This window comes from Numenius arquata, chromosome 14, assembly GCF_964106895.1.
Source record: "Numenius arquata chromosome 14, bNumArq3.hap1.1, whole genome shotgun sequence".
In the NCBI taxonomy this organism is placed as follows: Eukaryota; Metazoa; Chordata; class Aves; order Charadriiformes; family Scolopacidae; genus Numenius; species Numenius arquata.
In genome coordinates, this window is record NC_133589.1 from 11,934,189 (window position 1) to 11,952,600 (window position 18,412).

Consider the following 18,412-nt stretch of genomic DNA (forward strand, 5'->3'; position numbering starts at 1 on the left):
GCAATGGAGAATTTAAGTCTCTGGTGAATTGTTATTACAACAAAGGAATTATTAAAATTAATTGTAGTAGCCCATAATACCTGCTTGTATTGTATGTGTGTGTTTGTGACTGTATTTGTGACGTGTTACTAGGTGGATGTTCTGGGCATATGCCCAACAAGATACCAGCGAAAAGGTCCTATTCGTATGAAGACAAGGGACTTAAACCTCTGCTCTCATCGGTATTCTGGTTTTACTTCCATGCAGTCTGTTGCTCTTCCTCATGTGCCAGTAAGTGCTGGGGGATGACACTGATTCTTCCACAGGGCCTTTTAATTTCTTTGAAGAGTAAAAATATAAATGAAAACATTTTGAATAGTCATTTATGCTCAATTATACTTGTGTCTGCCCAAAATTAAATGCTTAGCAAAAAATGGTGAATACTGTTGTCCCCGTTCAGCTGTTCCCCAACAGCTTTCTACTGTTCATGGCAAATACAGTCAGTGTTTGTATCTTGTGCCATGTTTATTAGGTGCATATTGCTTGTTTCTTGTATTGTACTAACTGGTCATAATTTACCAGCCTTTTGCTTTTCTCAACTCTGCTGATCAAAAAAATTGGCATAACACTGATGTTTTGTGAACTGAAATGAATTGAGACCACTTGACACTGAAAGTTAGCAGTTGCATTTCATTGGTGGAAAAATTAGACTGGAAATAAAGAGCGTATTGACCTTCACAGGCTGAGTGCTGTCAAAGGTCTAGACAAGAGACTTCATACTGTATCACAGAACTGGAGTTCTCTTGTGAAGTTGGGAGAGAAGGGATTGGGCAGGCTGACATAGGTCATCAAGACTTTACCTGAAGTATCTGATCTTCTCAGTCTGAGCAGCAGATCCTGTCCTCCAAACTGGAATGTGTTCAGAGCATTAAAGATGGAGTCCTGGTGGAGGCCAAATGTACTGAGTCCAACCTTGTTACGCTATTCCCTCAGAAGGGCAGTGGGGCAAAGACGCAGACAGAGTCTTCACTGAAACTCTTTCAAGTGGAAACAGAGACACGGTACAACAAAGGTAACATGGATGTTTCTGCTAAAATAAATAAAATTTATTTCTTAGAAAAATCTTGAGACTGTCTTGCCTGTGAAAACTTTTTGCACCTGATATTTCCTTTAATATATGAAACGATGTGAAAGGGAATGTTTTTACAGGCAGAGCTACTGAGAGCTGTCCCTTCTTTGTGAGTTGGGACCTGCTATAACAAGCGTGGGTGGGTCTCCAAAAGTGACTTCCATAATGGCCAACTCCTTTTTACCTCCTTTACATACCTAGCCTGCTTGTATGCAGAGCAGCAGCTTTCTGGTGTCTGGACAATTCCTAGTTTGTGTACAGATGGAGCCTAAATAATTGCAAGTCTTAAGCACGTGCCATGTCTGAGAATGGTTTCGGTTTGTGCTGCTTCCTTGCTCTGTGTGCTTCTCCTTAGAATGATTTTACTGAAGTTAATGGGAAGCTTGCCTGAGGAAGGATTTTAAAGTCAAGCTCTGAATGTTGAGAACCACTTCGTATTATTTTTTTGTCCACTTCTAAATAATGTTGTATTTTTTTAAAAGGAAAATCTGAATTTCCAGGACACTTTTTGTTTATAGTTATGCCGACATAAGATGACAAGATTCTTCCACAGGAAGACATTAAGAGCCAAGCCATTTATTTTTCTTGGCACCTAGATCTCCTGTTGAGTTTTTGTGAGGCTGAAGTGTGGGACTGAGTGAATGATTAGACAAAATTAGAAAGGGTGATGGAAGTAAAGTAGCAGGGACATTGTAAGAGGCATATTGATGGAAAGCGTGACTTGTTTCATACGTGCCTTCTTTCTTTTGTTTGTCTGACTCTTTCAGGTCACACTTGTCTTTAGGCCTTTATTCTGTTGTGTTCTTAAATTCAACCTGACTGCAGGCATTCATATTCATCCCTTGGCTTTACTGAGACTGGAGAGATTCTTACATGTAGAAATAAAGGCTTGGAGAGAAACTTCCCTCTAGGGTTTAGGGTTAACCATAGCAAATGGCCAGCAACCACCAGATACCTGATTTTTCCTTTTGTCTTTCCAGTGGACTCCAAGGATCTGTATGTGACAAGCATGCTCTATGAAAGGGAAGAAATTGAGAGGGAAGTCACTGGAGGGGAAGTGACTGAACTAGTGTGGAAGCTTTGCTTAGCACATAGTGCGAGTTTTGAGGTAAGCTTTTACACATAACCTCCATTTCCTTGTAAGGCCCTTTGTGGTCTGAGAGTTCTCCTACACAGATAAGAGGTGACTAGGAGGGCAGCAGCTTTGAGATACTGAAGCCTTCCACTGCTTTGGGAATTTTTTATGTGGAATTATAGAAAGATAAAATGCTTTGAAGTGTCCTTTTCCTATGTAAACAGTAAATCAAACTGAAAAGAAGAGTCAAAGCATCACATGGCCCCTGAGTGTTTGGCAAGAGCCATTTTGAACTGTATTCTAAATGAACCTGAAAGAAAATGTTCCTAACTTTTCTTTTGCCATGGAAAAACAAACAAACAAAAAGTGTCTTGTTTGGGTTATCACTGATGGTTTCGATGCCTAATTCTAAAACCCCTTTTCTACAGCTTTAGTGTGGGATACTATCCCTGGTAGTGCTGTTGTTTCCAAGTTTATTGGAGTTCTGCAGTTCTCCCTCTGTTGCCTCATCCCCTCAAAACAGTTTGCACATGAAAGCCTTGCCTCTGGATCTTGGCTGATTAGTTCCATGTGCTTCTGATGAATTCTAGTAATAACTATCATGTTTGCTTGAGTCCAGAGGGAATCTTTTCTCACCTAAACCATTTTCTCTGGTGAATGCTGCTAAAATAGGGTGGAATATTCTGGTCATGTGGAACATGCAGTGCCTTAATTTTTTTCTATGATGACCATCATTCTAGATAAGGGTCTGCCTGTCTCCTTAGCTCACTCAAGTCTTGTAATTTTTGTTGATACTGGCAGCAGCTGGATCAGTTAGTATTTGTCACTATCTTTGAAATTAAGATCCCTATCTTCTGTGAAATTCAGAGATTATCAAGAACACCTGTTACATGCAACACAGAAGGATCAACAGATGATGGTGTTTAATTATTGCTGACCCAAGATGAATTGAGGGCAGTGACCTAAAAGAGAGGGCACTTCATATCTCGTTATCCTTCAGATGAGGTGGTTCCTGCTAGTAATCGAGTTCCTATATAGAACAATGGGGGGAAAATGTAAATTTGAAAATAGAATAACACACTTCTATTTTCTAATTTACACACTTCTGTTTTCTAAGTCATTCATGGTAATGAGGAAAACATTGAACTGGACCTTGGTGCCTCCATGAATTTGTGACTGATGAGTTTAGTCAGCTCATTCCTGATACCGTTCCTGTCCTCTGATGTTCTTGTTGTGTTAGATGGTTCATGCTTTGGAGCAAGCTTATTTCTTGTGCAATAGGGATGTGAAGTGATGTTAACAAAAAGCTTCAGACCTAGTTTAGAAGAAGGCACTTCCCCTTTCTTTGTCCAGGTTAAGTCCCACGTCAAAGAACAAAAGCTCTGCCTGTCTCTTCCCTTGGGGGGAATGGCTTTATGGGGACTGGAGAAGCGCACTGCTGGATTACTGCTCTGCAGGCCAGTGGTACCTCTTTAAAATCAGTATACTATGTATTTTCACGTTTCTCTTAGCTTTAGTTGTGATCAATGAGCAGAAGTAGGTGTTTGTGTAATGTGTCATGAGACTTTAGGCAAAGGGTGGAGAAGGATCACAGTCACAACAACTGAAGCGGGCAGCTTGTGTCAGCTAATATAAATTACAACCCTAGCAGTTACTCCCAATCTATTAAACGGTGACCATAGTCTGAACTTGTATCACAGCCCGACAAAGACCTCAGCACAGGGCTGAGGAAAAAGCAGCAGGTGGCCTTTCTGAAGATTTCTTTCTATGAGTTAAAAGCAAGTCTGCCATCTTTTTTAGCTGCACTCTAGGGAGATTGGGGCTATGGAGAGCTACAGACCCATAAACATAATGGTTCTTACTAATGTAAAATAAAAGTAGCCTCTTTGGGTACAATAATGCTTAATTCTATGTGGCAGTCATTGTAACAGCAGTATGTAATGGCATTTAGGAACAGATTAGAGGGCTACATACTGCTTGGAAAATGTTGAAAAAAGAAATTATTGCAGCAGACCTGAGAAACTTTCTCTAAATCCTACCTTCTTTTGAACACCCATAATTCAGTGTCTTTGAGAGAATGGTAGATGATTTTTCCCAGTAACAGTGGGATGTCACTTCTGTCTCCAAAGAGGCCCGCTAGCTTCATGTGTGGGAAATCTGTTTTGTAAATTACTAAGATTAGCACAAGTGGCTGCTGTCTGTGCCACTGCCTAAAAAAGAGGTGAATTATTCATCATATTCTTATCCCAGCACAGGGTTTTATTGGTTGTCAGCCATTTTCACTGTTCCAGGGTGTTCCTTCTGTGTGACAAGACATTTCAAAGGGGATCTTTATTATCCTTCATTCCAACTGATAAAATGTCCTTTGGGCCAGGAAAGAAGTTATGGGAATGCCCACAGGGTTGCTTGGGAGACAGCTCTGCTGTTATGCATGTGTAGCTTGTTTGTCCCCTTATTGTTTGACTCTGAATGAGGCGAGATTATGCGTATCTTTCAGAACACAAAACCAAGAATAAATGGAAGGCAAAATCCCCAACTCCAGGGAAAACAGTGAAGGGATGAGAAAATGGGGGTGGAGACTGTGTCATTTCCAAGGAAGCAAAGTTGTTGTTTAATTTTTTAATGCTATTATGAGACAAGATTGAATTTCAATGTGGATGTAGATTAGCTAATGGACCATTAAGTGAACAAGCTGCATACTGACAAAGAATGGTCAAAGGGATGGGAAGGAGGGACCCTCACTTCAGAGAGGCTTGAAGGAAGCCTGTCACCCAGCTTCTGCTGGGGGCTGCATTTACATTGGCTGTCTGGATTTGGATGCTGGATTGGTAGTGAATGTGTTTGTGTATGCATTAAGCACTGTGGGCAAGAGTATGTCAGATTCACTCTGCTCGACTCCTGTACCCCAGTCTGACATTCTAATTGCTAATTACTACCTAGTTGAGTGTTAGGGTTTGCATGTTTCTAACTTGTGGGTGTAGGGGGTATAACAGTACTTCCTAGGTAAGGAAAATGTTCTGATTATCAAGGTGAGTTAAGATACTGTAGTTACATGGATGATTTTGGTTTTTGAAATTCAACTGTTCTTTTTGACTATAATAATAACTTTACCAGGAACAGAAGTCTTTGCTTTGAATTGGAAAACCTTACAAGATAGTACTGGGAATGGCCTGTTAGGTAACTTGAACCTGGTCCATGACCAGGCACAGTTGCATCCTTCTTGAAATTGAGGGTGATAAAAGGTTCACTGGCAAGGTAGGAAACCAAATAAGAAAGAACTGATGAGGATCAGAAGGAAATGAAGTTACGCCATGGCAGGGAGAGAATAACCGTAGCTGTTCAACCAGTAGACTTCAGGGACAAGAGTGTCGCCTCTCCATCTGATTTTACGCTTGGCCTTCAATTCAAGGAAATCACTTGTTCTTTAAAACAGGTATAGTTGAAAAAAAAAAATCAGACAGCTGAAAACCAGAAATTCTGTACAGAAGAGACAGCTATGTAATTCCAAAGATGTATACTAAATTTACTGGAGAGGACTTCCATTGAGAACATAAATTGGTAGGCAGAAACAAAGATGTTCATTGAACACATTTTCAAAGCAACCTCCCTTGTGATTACATGGCTTATACTTGGCAGCAAATAAGGTGTCAAGCTTTCGAAGAGTAAGTGTTTGTATATATCATAAATAGAAACACTTTTATTGGGAAGCATTTTGCTACTTTGTCTTCCAATCCAAACTGTTACCATGTTTATACTTTCAGAGGAATTTTATTTTTTAAATAGAGCTACAGTATGTCTGCAGATAGAAGGAAAAGCAAGCTTCTATGTAGAATAAAAGCCACGCTTCTTTATGTTCCATTTAGGAGTGGGAACAGGAGCCAAATTTTCATGTAGTTTGTTATTATGATACTACAAATAGAGACATTTACAGTGAGGTTATTGTTTATCTGACAGCTCAATTTCAGTGCAACCTACCTTAAAAAATAAAAACAGCCCACCTGACCGGACAGTTCCCTCTGAAGCTTTATTATTAGACAGTAAACATAGCTGTTTCTCTGTGAAATTTGGCACTGAGTTATCAGATGGAGCTTGTCTAGTCAGCAGGTGTGAAGCAGAATAAAGTCATTCTACAGTCTAAAATTATATCACCTGGAAATATATCAGTCTGGAAACTTTATCTTGAACTGTGCTGTGGCCTCCAACTGATGAACCTACCTGAACTCACCAGAAGCTGCTACCACAGCTCCTTTTGATGGTATCTGTGAGGCTCCCCTGCTCCCCTGATCGTGCTGTCTATAGCGCATCTGCATGTGTAGAAATGCACATAAGGCCTGTGTTTCACAAATCCTTTTAAAGAACTTAATTAAATACAGTTCTCTGAATATTTTATAGACCATGAAATGTAATCTGTTTCACTAGCTCCAGAATCTTCAGGATTTGGTAATTTCTTTTTAAAATAGACCTTAGAGGTAATGATGGTATGGTATATAATGGAATGAAATACATGTGGATCTAACTGAATTTTAGCTATGGAATTATAAATGTTATTGGAATTAATACCTAGGTAGGGCTTCATGTATGAGAATAAATTTTGATTTGATGAAATTACTATATTAGTGCTAGAAGAGAAACTTCAAAAGAACAAGAACATAAATAATGTTTGTATTGGATCTGACAAATTATTCCCTCAGCCTATCAAACAACATGGTAAGAAATTACTCCATCTTCTTACTGAAAGACAGCTTCTTTTACTGAAAATGTCTTGGCAGTCTTAAAATCAGATGCTGGCACTGAGTTATTCCAATTTGTTATTGCTTTTGGAAGCAGCTCCTGGAAGGAAGGTCAGGAAGTCAAAAGCAGGTCTCTCCCCAGACCTTTGGAAATGTTACTTAGTGGAATTAGACTTTGTTTGTATGATTTCTACATGAAGAAAAATGTTTTCTTTGGAACCAGAGCAGTTGTCCTATGTCTAAGCCTTTCACATCTGAAGTGAGTAAAGAGTTGAAGTGAATCTGTATGACATGGACCACAATTAAAACTTGTATGTTATGAATTTAGGTTAAAATGAACATGTAAGCTGCAGTATTTAACATTCTGTTAATTTTTCAAGTATTGAGACCTATCTCCCTTCTTGAACTTTTGAACAGGTCTCAGAGGAACTCTGAGCCTCTACAGGCTATTTATGCTTGAAAATACCATTTTCCAAAAAGCTTCTACTGAGGCCAAAATAACAATGTGATGAATAGTGATTGTGCAAATGAAAATAATCTGAAAAAAGGGGAAAAAGTCATCCTTTCTCAGCAGAGCATAGGCTGGGTAGGTAATACAGAGCCTGGTTTGAGTAAGGGTGATGCTGAAACGTTTGTGCTCCATAAAAATAGAAAGGCTTCTATCATCTTGATAATATGTTCAGCTCAATTCAATATTTGATTGATTTCCAGCATCACTTTTTTGAAAATAAAAATTATTGCTGGTAACATAATACGCATCCAAAAGTACCTCAAGACAGTAGTTTCTGAAAAATACTTGTTTCATCTGTTAGGAAACTGATACTGCCATGTAAGTTAAGTGGCGGGTGGGAGTGGTGATTTTTTAAATGTAAAGTCTAGTACAGGTAGCTACTTCACATAACAGAAAAGTGTTGGTCTGCTCTGAATTGCTGTTAATTTCTTTCATCTGTGCACATGCAAATAAATTATTAAACAGACTGAAGTAAGGGGCGGCTTGTGAATGAAAGGCTAGAGTTTATTTAAACTGAAAAGTGTGTGTGATAACGTACTGCAGGTAAAATAGCTGCTGTATGTTGTGGCAATTCAGCTTAGCCAGGGAGAAGAGCTCTTCTGCTACTACGCTTTTAACTAAGCCCATGCTTCCTGCAGAGGTAAGAGCAGTTATGCTTGGGCTTTTCCCCGGTAAAATGGGATGTTTTCACGCAGCACCAGAAGTACTCAAGCAAAACCTTGAAGCGTCGTCCAAACCTCAGTTAAATGATCTTTCTCATAAACTTATAATTAATATGAAGTTAGCTTGCCTATTGTTTCATTTTGTGTTAAGGCTATGTCAGCAGTTCTGGTCATAAATCAGGATCCTGCTGTACAAACTCCCGAGGTTATGGCCTTCTCTTCTGGATTGTAACCGCAGTGCTGCATTTTGGTTTGTTATTCATTTGTATGCTAGTGGTGCGCATAGTGGTCCCTGAGCACTGTTGCTTGAGGGACTGACTGACATGCTTAGTGAAAAACCTTTCTCCTTACATGTTTGCAGCCTGAAGAGAAAAGCAAGGGAGGGGAGGAAGATAGGGACACAGGGAAGGGAGGGGGTTTTACTCTCAGGTTACATTGTAAATCAGTGGCAATGCTGGTATAACCCAAAGTTGCTTCTTGTGTTCAGTTCTCTAAAGCTGGTTTCCGCACAGCTGTAATATTACATTTGTTGTGCTCTCTTACAGACTGCAGACCTTTTCATGACTCTTGTGTTTGAGCTTCGACATCTTTCTCTTGAGGCCCTAAAAGCGGTATGGCAAAGATCTTCATTTAAATGCAGAGACAACTGGTAAGGTGCCTTTAGTAATTACATTTAAAAATATATATATAGGAAAGAAATGTTTTGTAAATATTTAAAATAGATTAATGTTTTAAATCCAAATGTTGGATTTAAATTTGGAGCACTTTAAAGAAAGAATGTGTATTGCAGATCTTATTTATGTGACAGAAGGATGATATTCTCTCCTCACTGAATGAACATAGTGTACAAAAGAGACTTTCCTGTCCATGCTTATTCCCACAGGCAGACTTCCTGTTTCAGGAACAATGTGAACAGGAAACTTGAGTCATGGCTTAGGTGGAAATCAGTGCTGCTGGTTTTAAGCATCTACTGCCGTTTGTTATGAAAAAGCTTACCTGGGTCTGTATCTTCAGTGCCCTTAGTATTCCTGGGGGAGAGGAGGCAAACGTTAGGCTGGGAGTGTGGATGTGGTGGACCCACGTCTTTCAGTAGCAGCCTGATCTCAGGATGGTTTATACCCATCATTGAACTGCAGCTTTAAAGATCAAGGCTTCCACTTCTCTGCAGTCAGGAATATTCTGATCCAATAGTTGGAGCCTTTCAGAAATACTAATCCAGTATTATTAAAATCAATATAATTTTTTCTCCCTCTGAAAGCAGTATTCTGAAAAGTGTAAACAAAGAAACAAGTTTTTTACTTGGTTTCAGTATGAAATGTCATCAGCCTCTTTGAAATTAATCTAATGTTAGGTTTTATGTTTGTAACAATATCTTAAACTTCAGGCAAAAGGGGCAAATTTTGTTTTGGCTTAGGTTTATTCTCAACTTTTGACAAATAGTCATGCTAATATTCTTAAATATTTATTAGAAAGTAATCTGAACTACTCTGTCTCTTTCTATATTAACTTTAGACTAATTTTACTCAGGACAAGGTTATTAACTTTAGGAGCTAAAAAGAATCCCATGCAGACTACTTTCTTTCTCTGATGTAAGTGCTTTTACCCAGTTTAGTTTAACTGTTTCTTTGATAATGCAAAAGTGTCCATCCACCAGTACAGGAAGTAGGTACAGAATATTTACAGAGGGGCTCTTAATGACTGAACTTTGTATTGTCTATCGTGCTGGTGTAACCTTTCCACTTAGGTAAGGTCTAAAGAAGCGCAGGAAGTAAAAGCTAGTCAATTCAGTTTTAATAACTTCGTTTGTTATTGGTGAAATTAAAAAAAAAAAAACACCTTAATAAAAAAATAAGTACTTTAAGGTACCTCAGTCTTTACAGTTCAAACTTGGGATATGTTTTGGCTTCATTTGCAGAGAAAGCAACTGAATATTTTCTTAAAAGCCTGGTTACGTACATTTCTTGAAACACCAACACACGCATCTTAGTTGAGGCATATTTCCATAAGGTCACTAAACCAAAGGATAATGTTGATTTCTATGGAATCTGGCATTTTCTAAGACAGTGGACTTTTACTTACTCTGAAAGAAGCCCAACCTCAATGTGTTTGTTATTTGATGATTGAGTATTCTGGTCATTTTAGATTTGCTGTACTTCTTCTTGTGTTACAGGCAGCCGCTAATAGACGCTCTCCCATCTTGCGCTACAGAGGCATGTGTTGTCCTAATGAAAGAAATTATAGCTTCTGGAGAAGTCGAGGAAGACAAAGTGGAATATTTCTTCTGGTCGTTTTCATTCATTCCTAAACCTACCTCAGGCATGATCGAATCTCTTGCTGTGAGTGGATGCTGTTTTTTCTTTTTTAATTATTGTCAGTCTAGCTGGCTCATAATTTTTGTATTTTACAGTATTAGTCTTTTTCACAGATTTGTACAAAACTCTCTATCTGGTTAATTTTAGTGGTACAACTACTGGCTGTACTAGCCTTGATTTCAAAAGAGGATGCAGTCATGTTTGGTCACAGGAGGTTGATTTGCATTTGTAGCCTAGAAACTGTGAACTACCCTGTGGACTCCAGAGTCTGTTTTGGGCTAATTAGTTTTGAGGTTCAAGGTCATGTCAGTGTGAGGAGAATGATGCTGTTGCAGTTACTCCCTGTTTAGGATAGAGAGCTTTATTATCCAGTTTGGTCCATTACAAGCTTTATATTTAGCACCTGGAGACATTTCAGTCCTTTGTACATGTAGTGCTATTGCAGGTTTTGACATTTTTCTTTAACTAAGTTAATTGTATGCAGAGTAATACTGGCTCCGTTTTGTAGTATATTTTTCCTTTAAAGATCTATTGTTCTGCTGGGCTTATACAGTATAATCTGTCATGCTTTTGGAGTCTGAAGTTGGACTTGCTGGGGTTTTTTTTGTGAAGCTGCAGTGTTCTGGGTAGCAAAATCATAGATAGTCTTGTAGCTTAAATAAGGCATTAAGAATATTTTTTTAATTAAGTAAAATGCTATGCCTGCTTGGTGTGTGTGCTATTGAACCGTTGATCAGCCATGGAGAATCTTGTGGAGTGTATCACAACTTGCTGTTCCCAGTTATACAGGTGCTGATCAGGATTACAAAAAACAGCTCTCGGTGTTAGCAGGCTTTCCACAACATTTGAGTGAAGTAATTCATCTTGAGTTCACTTGGTTGAAGTGGTGGGATTTTCAACAGTAACAGGCTTACTTCAGAGGGTACAGAAATTTGAAATTTGGAGGTTTATAGGACGGAAAAACTCATTTCATTCTAAAAATGGGTAAACTGCCCGTGACTTACTGAACTGTCAGTGCTTTTTCCTAAATATTGAGGTGGGACTGTTTTTTGCTAAGTATTGAGGAGAAACTGGTGAGGGTTTAGTTATTTTGAGGGTCTTGGAAAATAGTTTTGTTTTGTTTTCACACTCCTTCCTAGCCATGCAGGGCATGAGTTCTTTTCAAAAGAACTGAGTTCTATATCATGTTGACACTAATTTAGCCTGTATGTTTACATACGAAGGTGGAAAAATTTTCCCCTAAAACTCTGCAGGGTTGTCCTTTTTTCTTTGTTTGTTTAAATCCTTTGAGGGCTGTTTGAAAATATGCGTTGTTCAGATTGAGTTTTAATATGTAAATGTTTTGATACATTTATTGTCTGTGGTGTCTTGCAGTAATTTTGAGAATGACTTTTCTGAAACACCCTGTTCTTTTTGTGCTTGTTTACAGCCTTTGCTGAAGTCACCGGGAGCAAGCCAGAGCTGCTTCTTAGGAGTAACTGCTCTCTTACATAGCTTTTGTTCAGCTTACAACTCCTGTGATGGTGTACCTGCTGTGCAGAGTGTGATGAGGACTCTCGGGAAATTTTTGGGGGGAAACTGTTCTGCGCAAGATTCAGAACGACTCAGCGAGGTATCAGTCATACAGAAGCATATGATATAATGCTTTACTTTCCTATTCCCTTTATGATCTAGAACTTGTTTGATGAAAATGGCATTCAGGGGATTTCCAGAAACCCATGAATACAAGCTTTGTAAATGGATATTCTTTGGTAGGATGGGCAGATAAAATTTTGTAATCCAACAAGTACAACCTATCAGCATGGGATTTCTTGGGTATTTAAATAAGGAAAAGTCTTGGGTCTTCTGATGTAGCAAATTTCGTGCTGTTCATCAGTATGAAGAGCACCCATCACTGCCCTGTAAAATGGCATGTTGATGAAAGTTTCCTGTTCCTTTGTTGACTCAAATTCATGTACAGTGTTAGCTGTGTTATTGCTGGCTAATAAGTTCTGCTGAGTTGCAGTTACTGGCCGTAAGTCAGTCATGATATTGGGAGACTAACAGGAGAGGAAAATCATTCTTGCTTTGTGTGATCCTGAGTTAGGAGTAATCCTGTCACAGTTCTGGGACTTTTTATCTTTAATTGACACTTGCTGCTGAAGGAATATCTTTTTACGTTGTGCTTGATGATCTACTTACCAGTTCTTCCTTATCATGCTTAGAAAATAGAGATACTGGTGACAGTGTATCAGATAGCAGTAAGAGCCCAAGAGCTAGGTTTATCTCATATATTTGTGTCTGCTTAATTTTCCAGTGTGCGAGATAAACACACGAGATTTGTATTTTTCTTCATATAGTGTGAGCAGTCCGTTCACTTTTAATTATTACCCCATTTATTGAAGGAATAACTTAAAAAAGCAGATTTTATGTATTGGGAGCCTTGAACAGATTTTTCATAAAAAAACAAAAAGAGGTTCCATTGCTGAGCTGCTTTGTCTTCCTGTTAGCCATAGAATCGTAGTTTCTGTGTATGTTTTCAGTTTCTTACTCTGTGCTATATGAAATTACCTAGTTCATTTTTGTAGAATTGGGATTTTACATGGTTTGGGGATACATTACTTGCATTAGAAAAAATTGGAACAGATAATGTATCTTTTAAGGTCTGTGCTCTCCATTGGAAAGAGGCAGCGCTGCACTGGTGAGTGGTCTCGTGTCTCAGAGATGCGTCACTGGTCTCTACTGAGCCCTTAGAAGTATTCCAAAAAATCGAAACAGCCCTTAAGTTGTCAATGATGGATGTGGAGTGGGATTTTGAAGAGAAGGTTTGATTTCAGTGTCTCTAATTGATTGTCAGTGGGATTGGTATTGGCACCTGAGCATCTGCTCTCTTCCTGCTGCTTCTTGCACCCCTTGCTGCCAGCTGGGCAAGGAGAGTGCCATATGGGTAGTTCCAGGCTGGGATTGTGCTGCTGGACTGGATGCCAGTTTGCCAGCAGTTGACCAAAAGAAACAAATGTCTATTCAGTTTATATTGCAATCTTTCTCTGTGAGGAAGGGCACTAATTTCATGGCTCTATTGTGGTGGATCAACCCAGTTAGGGAGCTAAACACCACACAGCCACTTGCTTACTCCCCCTGCTGGGATTAAGGGAGAGAATTGGAAGGGCAAAACCGAGAAAACTCATTGGTCGAGATAAAGACAGTTTAGTAAGTGAAGGAAAAAAAACCCAACCCAAACCCCACAAAACCCCCTCAAAATTGATGCAAAAGTGATTGCTCACCACCAGTAGACTGATGCCCAGCCTGATCCTGAGCAGTGGATATCTTGGAACCACCCCCACTCCCTCCACAGACGCAGTTTTGTTGCTGAGAACGATGCCATATGGTTTGGAATATTTCTTTGATAAATTCAGGTCAGCAGTCCTGGCTGTGTCCCCTCTCAGACTCTTACCCACACCCAGCCTGCTTGCTGGGTGGCATAAGAAACAGAGAAAGCTTCGATGCTGCGCAAGCACTGCTCAGCAATAGCTAGAACTTTGTTGTGTTATCAACAGTGCTTTGGTCACAGATCTAAAACACAGCACCGTACAGCTTGCTATGAAGAAAATTAACTCCATCCCAGCCAAAATCAGTACACCCACCCAATTGCATGTTTTCATGAAAACTTTGCTTTTTTTAAACCCTTTTTGTCTTCCAAAAAAATCTGACTAAAATTAGCCAAGAGATTAGTAAATCAGAACAGGAAACTGATTAAGAGGGGCACAGTGAGAAAGACTGTCCAAGTCTCATTAACTTCTTGAAAATTGTTCTGTAACTTAACACTGAAACATGATTGTCTGGTGAATGAAGAGCAGCCTCTTGAACCTCAGCAGGTAGCAGTGAGTGTACAGATGTGTGGGAGAGGTACCTTAGACTATGATAACTTTACTAAATACACAGAGCAGAATAGGCGAGACTTCCCATCTGATGTCCCAAACCAACAGTGAATGGGAGTCTTTGACCTAAACATTTGTGGAAGGTTTTTGAACATTTTAACTGTGCTGGCTTCGTTATAGTTGTTTCTAGGGGATTGTCAGCAAAAGGAAAATCAGGCACCATATTGCATTGAAGTGCCTCTTCTCTAAACTTTAGTACAGAGCTTGTCATTAAAAATTCATTGATTGTCAGCAGTAATATGCTTTCTGGGTTCTGAATTTGCACAGGATTTCTACATGTTTAGAAAAGTAAACTGGTAACATTTTGGCGTCTGTTGACAAATTATTATTTTCAATTGGTTGTTATGTCCAGAACTCCATGCTGGATCACTAAAAGGTCAAAATATTTGTGCTCAAAAGGGACAGTATCCAAGTACTTGGAAAACTTTTACTGGACATCAAATCCATGACTTCTGCTTTTTCATTGCAATGCAGGCTTTTTTTAAATGCTTTTCTATTCCACCAGGTCTAAGCCAGATTTTACTTACGAGTGCTACATGGCATTAGAACAGCCATCCGTATTCCTGTGAGTCTTGTTCTCACGCTATAGCCAGAGTATAGCTGGTACAATAGGGGCTGCAGTAACCCTCCCAAATGATCAGCAATCATTTTAAACAGAATTTTTACAGCAAATGTTAATGCAATAAAATTTCATGTACAGCTAACAACATGTGGAGAACTTTTTATTTTACCATACTTTGTATTTACAGATGCAACTGGTGTTAAAAGCTATTGGAAATGCAGGACTGGCAGCAGCTTCGTTAGTTCCTGTTTTGAGCTTGTGTGCTTCCCTGAAAACTAACCCGATCGAAATTCGTCTAGCTGCTGTCCAGGCCTTCAGGCGCATTCCCTGTTCTGTCAGGGTGAGTGATTTATTGCCAGCAGGTGACTGATGTCTTCCTGGCGCTATCCCCAGGTTTTAACTTTCTGGAATAGTTATGCAACGTGCAAGCAAATAAGGAACAAGTGTAAACATGTCTTCCAGCATTGCTCCTCTGCTGTTGGAGAGGTTGGTAGGACAACCCTGATAAATGGACCTATGATAGTCCTGTAGTTGAGGTAACACAGCCAGTGACTGAGGTTTATGACTTCTTAGAAAGTTACTTCAGTTGGGTGGCTTATGTCTGTGTGGGTTATGGCTGAAAACCCACAGTACTTGATTTTTCCTATAGTTTGTTCCACTGTATCATTCTCTGAAATGCTAAGTATTAACGTGAGAAGCTTGTTGTGATTCGCAATATGCTGTCATAGTTAGAACGTTTTGTTAATGGTTTAATAGAAGAAAGCACAAAACTTGTTTATCTCAAGTAGCTTAATACTAAAAAGAATGGCAAAGCCAGGAGTGCTAGCCTAGGCAAAGCTGGCAGTCCTGCTCCAGAAGAACAAGAGGTTCTGCATGGACTTGCACTTGGAGAAACATTTTCTATGGCGTTTTAAAATGTAACTGCTGCATGGATTGGCATAATCTGCTTGTTCTGTAGTTATGAAGCTCAGTGTTGCTCCTTAGACCTGTTGAAAGTATGAAATCTCTATGTTGTCATATACCCCATCATTGGTGGCTAAACTGATACCCTGTGGGTGGACTGGGGGTGTTAAATGCTGATAGAAATGCTACTAGAATCAGTCATCAGCGTCTTGATTCCTGGCAGTTCACTGGACAACTCGTATTTGTGGATTCTTGGGAAGTTTTGAACAGAATAAACTTGTTACAGTCCTACCCTTTGACTGAGACCAGAAGTAATGATCTTAATGGCCTGTTAACAAAAATGTAGCTATCGTTGTCTGTGTATTAGCCGTGGCACATGTATGAAATAGAACAGAACAATTCTCTGTGATGGAAATAAACCCATAAATAACAGTTGTGCTAGCAAGTGAGGCTCTGTGTTGCAGGCAGTCCTGTATAAATTAGTCAGTAGAGGCTTCAGGTCATAGTGACAGTTTCTTCTGGAAAGTTGTGGATAAGGTAGTATAGAGAATATATACATACATTTATGTACATGTTGCATGAAGTCATTTTGTCAGGTAGAAAGCAATAGCTATCTCTTTCAGAAGTAAAAACCCAGCTATACCTGAAAGTGCATACATGAGGTGTTTTAGGAGAATAAATCATAATTGTCTTTTTCTTTTTTGGTTATCTTTTTATCTTTTTCTCTCAGAATGCTGTATTAGTTCAACTGTATCAAGCACACAATGAAGATGTGGAAATAAGGATTGCTGCTTATTATATAGCAATGAAATGTCCACATGAAGAGTTATTTAAACAAGTACAAAAGACTTTGCAGAAAGAAACATCCAGTCAAGGTTAGCCAAGGAACTACTGAAGTCTTGCACATTCCTAAATGATACTTCAGTGTAACATTTGCTTTACAGGTGTAATGATACCAATCTATATAAATTTTTATTTAATCTTAATACTGTGTAGGTTGTTTTTAAAAGATTGTTTGTATGATTGCCACATTGTGTATTGGAATTGTGATACTGTTATGTTAGCAATAGTCAGTAAGAAGTACTCTTCATAGAATTAGTTCCCTCTACTGGCAGCATTTTGTTAGCTGCATGCTCTTGAGAAAGAGATGCATGGAGCGCCTTTGATGTTTAGTGCATTAGAAATACAAATGGAAAACTGCAAATTACATTTTATTAAGTTGAGAAAGAAGCAAGTAGCTGATAAAAATATTGCAAGCTGCATGTATAAAGTAAACTATTTCTTAATTACCTTTTCCATGCTCCTAAATTCTACATTTACTATTCATTTACTTGATATAATACAGTTATTTATTAAAAGAACTCGCTACCATGGTCTTTCTTTGGTACTGTCCTCTTTTGCAGTTATTTTACATCAGTTTTGATATGATTTTAATATTGAACAAAGTATTTTAAAGAGTGCATTAGACAGAAACTAAGCAGCTCTGAAGACTGCAAAGAAAGGCCTGTTGATTTTCTTTTAGATGATTTTAAGATACTTAGGAACTTTGAGGCTTCCTGCAATTACTATCAAGGCTTAGTGGGAGGTGCTTCATCACTGTGCCAGAAGTGATTCTTCAGGTCAACTGAAAATCCTCTAAGGATCAGAGTTCTCAAACCATGGATCTAATGGCAAACAAATGACATCAAGAAACTGTTTATAACAGAGGGCAAAAGCAAAATGTGAGAACTGGGGCATGTTATGTTAGGAATGTCGTGAAAAGAACTTTGTGAGGGGTATTAATCATAAATCCAAATGTATAATTCCTGGGCAACAGTGTAGCAATCATTTAGAGAGAAGGGTCGCATAATTTCTAAATTATTGATAGTTTGTTTTGATTTATGCTTCCTGCTTCTGTGGCTCAATGATCAATTACTGTCTGATCTGAGCCAGATTACTGACCTGAGAGACTGAATTGAGAACTGATGCTGAGTAGAAAATCTTCTATACTATGTTTAAAAATACTTGTTTTATTTAAGTAGCTTATTTGAAGGAGAAGCTGTTTGGGCTAGTATGAACTGGAACCCTGTGTATATAAGAGAATACAGAATCCTCTCAGCCCTTTCAAACCAAAGTACACAGATGTTTAGGCTGATCCCATATTTTGGGTGAAGGAGGGATTTTTTCTAAATAGTTTCACCACGTTCAACAAAGAATACCTCTAGACTATTCCTTTGCTTTTAAATCTGTCAAGAAGGAGCAAACATAAAAGGCGTATATATAAGGTTGTTTGCAGGCAGATGAAAGCAGGCTCTGCACTCCGATGTGTCTGGATCCTGGCCAGCTCTGAACTTCAAGCTGTGTATCCATTTTATCAGGATGTTATGTCCAGATCAGTATATCCTGCAGTGATTATGAGTTTAGGCTCAGCATTGTTTTCACCTGATGATGTGGCTTGTGGTTTGGAGGGGACTTGTTCCCCTCTGTTCAGAGTTCAAATAGAAATTTCATCAGCCTACTGTCGAGGTGGGTGTACCCTCAGTGACTCTCTTCTCTGTAGCTCCACGCAGAAGAAATAAATTGTCTGATTTATGAAGCAGCTCTACAGTCCATCCAAGATGTTATATGTTTTAAACAATGTGGTACTCATGAA

At 38.9% G+C, this 18,412-nt stretch overlaps 1 protein-coding gene across 1 annotated transcript in view; it reads left to right on the plus strand.

Moving 5' to 3' along the window:
* LOC141472004 (uncharacterized) overlaps positions 1-18,412 on the plus strand; it is a 91,855-nt gene that overhangs the window by 8,590 nt on the left and 64,853 nt on the right. Inside the window, exons 4-11 of the mRNA XM_074158756.1 lie at positions 133-270; positions 862-1,051; positions 2,089-2,216; positions 8,632-8,735; positions 10,257-10,422; positions 11,828-12,010; positions 15,065-15,217; positions 16,511-16,655. Of these exons, the coding sequence (XP_074014857.1) occupies positions 133-270; positions 862-1,051; positions 2,089-2,216; positions 8,632-8,735; positions 10,257-10,422; positions 11,828-12,010; positions 15,065-15,217; positions 16,511-16,655 (1,207 nt within the window). The remainder of the gene's footprint in view (positions 1-132; positions 271-861; positions 1,052-2,088; positions 2,217-8,631; positions 8,736-10,256; positions 10,423-11,827; positions 12,011-15,064; positions 15,218-16,510; positions 16,656-18,412) is intronic.